At 39.6% G+C, this 3,277-nt stretch overlaps 2 protein-coding genes across 2 annotated transcripts in view; one reads left to right on the forward strand and one right to left on the reverse strand.

Moving 5' to 3' along the window:
• Positions 1-611: 611 nt before the first annotated feature.
• On the forward strand, positions 612-1,533 carry LOC118334074 (phospholipid-transporting ATPase ABCA1; the record flags this gene model as incomplete). The annotated part of the gene is given in 1 exon segment (XM_035669897.1): positions 612-1,533. A coding segment is annotated over 1 exon segment (156 nt), but the record flags the coding sequence as incomplete, so codon positions are not given.
• Positions 1,534-2,672: 1,139 nt separating this feature from the next.
• Positions 2,673-3,277, reverse strand: part of nipsnap3a (nipsnap homolog 3A (C. elegans)) — a gene marked incomplete in the record, with an annotated part of 1,480 nt that continues 875 nt past the window's right edge. The window contains 2 exon segments of the mRNA XM_035669010.1: positions 2,673-2,749; positions 2,940-3,026. Coding sequence (XP_035524903.1) covers positions 2,673-2,749; positions 2,940-3,026 — 164 coding nt within the window.

Consider the following 3,277-nt stretch of genomic DNA (forward strand, 5'->3'; position numbering starts at 1 on the left):
CACACACATGGACCAGGTACACACTATACACACACTATATGTTCCTACACCATGAAGGTTGCCGCTGCCTCGTATCGCTCTTGGCTAGCTGAAAGTTATCGTTAGCTTTGTACCACTATATCATTTATTGATGGCTAAAATCAACACTTTTAGCTGTTGTTGTTGTTGTTGTTGTTGTTGTTGTTGTTGTTGTTGTTAGCTGGGGAAGCTAATGTTAGCCAATTAAAATAACCACTAATGTTATCTGGCCCAGATTCTTGGGGCTTCTCTGACTAACAACAACAATAACAACAGCTGACTGTTGATTTGAATCAATAAATGATGTTGGCCAACAAAGCTAAAGTGTATAGAACGATTTTGCTTAGTTATCTAGCTAGCAATTTATTAGCAATCAAGCTAACAATATCTAACTAAAAGCACAATCAGACAATAACAACAACAACAACAAGCTTTGCAGTGATGTTAGCTTTGACTTTGGACTCCATCCGCAGCCGTTGGCAAACATTATTCTTCATTCCGGACAGGAAGTTAATGGGGCTGATGGGAAATGTGGTCTTAATATGCAGAAACATTCAGTTAACTGCTCTGATTCTGACTGCGTCTGTTTCTTTCAGGTGTTTGTGAACTTTGCGAAGGACCAGAGTGACGACTATCACTCCAAAGACAACTCTGTGAGGCGGAAGGACGTCGCCATCGAGGTTCCCGCTCTGAGCTCGAGTCAGGGCGGCGCTGAGGACGGGGCGGCACTGAGGGAGAGCGTCATGTGATCAAGTTTTAGGAGGCTGAAGCTTCAGCCTGGACTCGACCTGCTGTAGAGGACGCCCCTTCCTCACCTGTCGTGATGTTATACTGATTTGAATACTGTGGGCGGAGTCACCTGCTGCCTTATGCCAGTCAATGCAAATGATTTCCTGCGGAGGCGCCAAGTCTGGCCGCCGCCGCCGGCCAGACTGAGTGTTAAAAAACTTGAATAACGTGTTTCATCCTCTAATGAACTGTTCAGGGTCTGATGAAGAATCCAAATCATTTCAAATGGCCAATTTTTAAAAACGTTTGATTCCGTTTTTATCAGAGTTTATTTATATATCTGAGTAATTGGTTTTATTTTAGCGAGGCGGCATTACTGTTTCCTGTAGTGTTTAACAGCCAATCAGAGCGCTCGATGCAGAGCGCCGCACAGAGAAGAGTTAATTGATTTTCTAGTTTTTGTAAGAAAAGGTGATAAAGAGCTGATTTGTTAGTTTGGTGTGAAGCAGTGAAATACCTCAGCAGCTCCTGGAAGCACACTACAGTATTGAACAGTTCTCAAACAGCTGATCAATCGATCGATCGTCTCTCCTTCACATTCCTGATCAGACTGAAGGAGCTTCAGCACTTTATGTGTTCACACCATCAGTTTGTCTTTGCACTGAAATCCTCCATAGCTGTTTGATTCTCTGATCAATAACAGGAAGCGATTGATCAATGTGACAGAGAAGAAGAAGAAGAACTGTTACTGGAGCTCAAACACACAATAAAATGAAACAAATCCTCCGTCTGCTGTTTGATTCTTCTGATCATCATTACACACATTGATCTGACCGATATTGATTACTGATCACTTTATATGTTTAAAAATAGATCCTATTAGACCCCAACTCAAGAAACAAATTCAGAAAAAAGAAAACATTAACAAGCAATAATAATTAATTAATAATTGTATACATAAACACAAAGTCACAGTGAAGGGCTTCCAGTAATTCTAGTTTTATACATATATAGTGTATATATAGTGTTTATAGACACACTTTTTATATATATAGTGTCATCAGCTCAGTCTGTAGGGACTGACCACAGTATGGAGTGTAGACTGGCAGCTGAAGAGGTGCCAGTTCCACCTCCTGTGTGCTTGAGCAAGGCACTGAACCCCTAACTGCTCCCTGTGTGTGTGTGTGTGTACACTGAGTGATTGACTGAGGGATTAATAAAGTCATTAAAGACTCATTCACTGCATGTGGCTGTTTTTCTTCCTGTTTCCTCAGTTATTACAGATAAACAAATTCTAACGTTAATATATTAAATATCAGATATTAGTGTTAATGAATTAAAAAACAAATGTTTCAATATGTCAGATTACATTCATTAATTTTTTTCTTTAACAGCTTTTAAAGTGTCGGTTTAACAAGGTATAAATCTGTCAGAACCCAAAATACAAGAACAATGACAAAAAATATACAAATCTTTAATCTTAAAATAATATTAATAAATGAAATATAGATTGAAAGAACTGTAATGTAAAGTGTGTTTTTATCTCTCATGAACTGTTATATTCAGTCATAATTTATGATATACAGTTTATAATATATAACAATAAAACATAATAAACAGATAAGCGTTCATGTCTCGGTTTATTATTGTTTACATCAGACAGGAAGCCCCACCCACCTCCAACATCCAGACCTCAGGATTGGACGCTGTTGATGTCACTCACACACTGACTGACTCAATATCAATTATTCATTTTTTATAATTTGACATTAATATTGTTAATAATAATAATTGTTAATGAACAGCGTGCTGAGCTGTTATTGGGTTATCAGGGAAGGGGTGGGGCTAGGTTACAGGTTGTTACAGTGTTTGTCTCTGTTGCCGTGGAAACGCAGGAGTGAGGACAGGAAGTGGAGGACAGGAAGTTACTTGAGTGGCGAGAAGGGACACGGGAACATGAGTTTATTCTCCTGAGAGTCCAGATGGACGACGCTGTCTCTGACTGAGAGACAGAGAGACAGACCTGTTAGTGCTGATTGATTATTGATTGATTTTATCACTGACACCTGCTGCAGGGAAACAGACTACTTCATAAAGTAATAATATTCATATGATGTCACATTGTGATGTTGTCACATATGTCACATGATTAATGTCTGACATCACTCAGTGTGTTGTGGGCGGAGTCTCACCTGCAGCGACAACTCTGGCATCAGTGTGAGCTTTGTGTCGAATTTCAGCTCGCTGGTCGGCGCTCTCGAACCACCAGAGGGCGTGAACTGACCGAGTGACACCATCAACACACACACACACACAAAGATTCATTATAGTTTTACAGTCTGTGCAGTGTAGTATTACAGTGTAGTATTACAGTGCAGTATTACAGTGCAGTATTACAGTGTAGTATTACAGTGTAGTATTACAGTGCAGTGTGCAGTGTAGTATTACAGTGTAGTTTACAGTGTAGCTTTACTGTGTAGTTTAACAGTGCTGTGTGCAGTGTAGTTTTACAGTGTAGTTTTACAGTGTA

Source organism: Morone saxatilis, unplaced genomic scaffold, assembly GCF_004916995.1.
Source record: "Morone saxatilis isolate NCDOM2014 unplaced genomic scaffold, NCSU_SB_2.0 Contig22, whole genome shotgun sequence".
Lineage (NCBI taxonomy): Eukaryota > Metazoa > Chordata > Actinopteri > Moronidae > Morone > Morone saxatilis.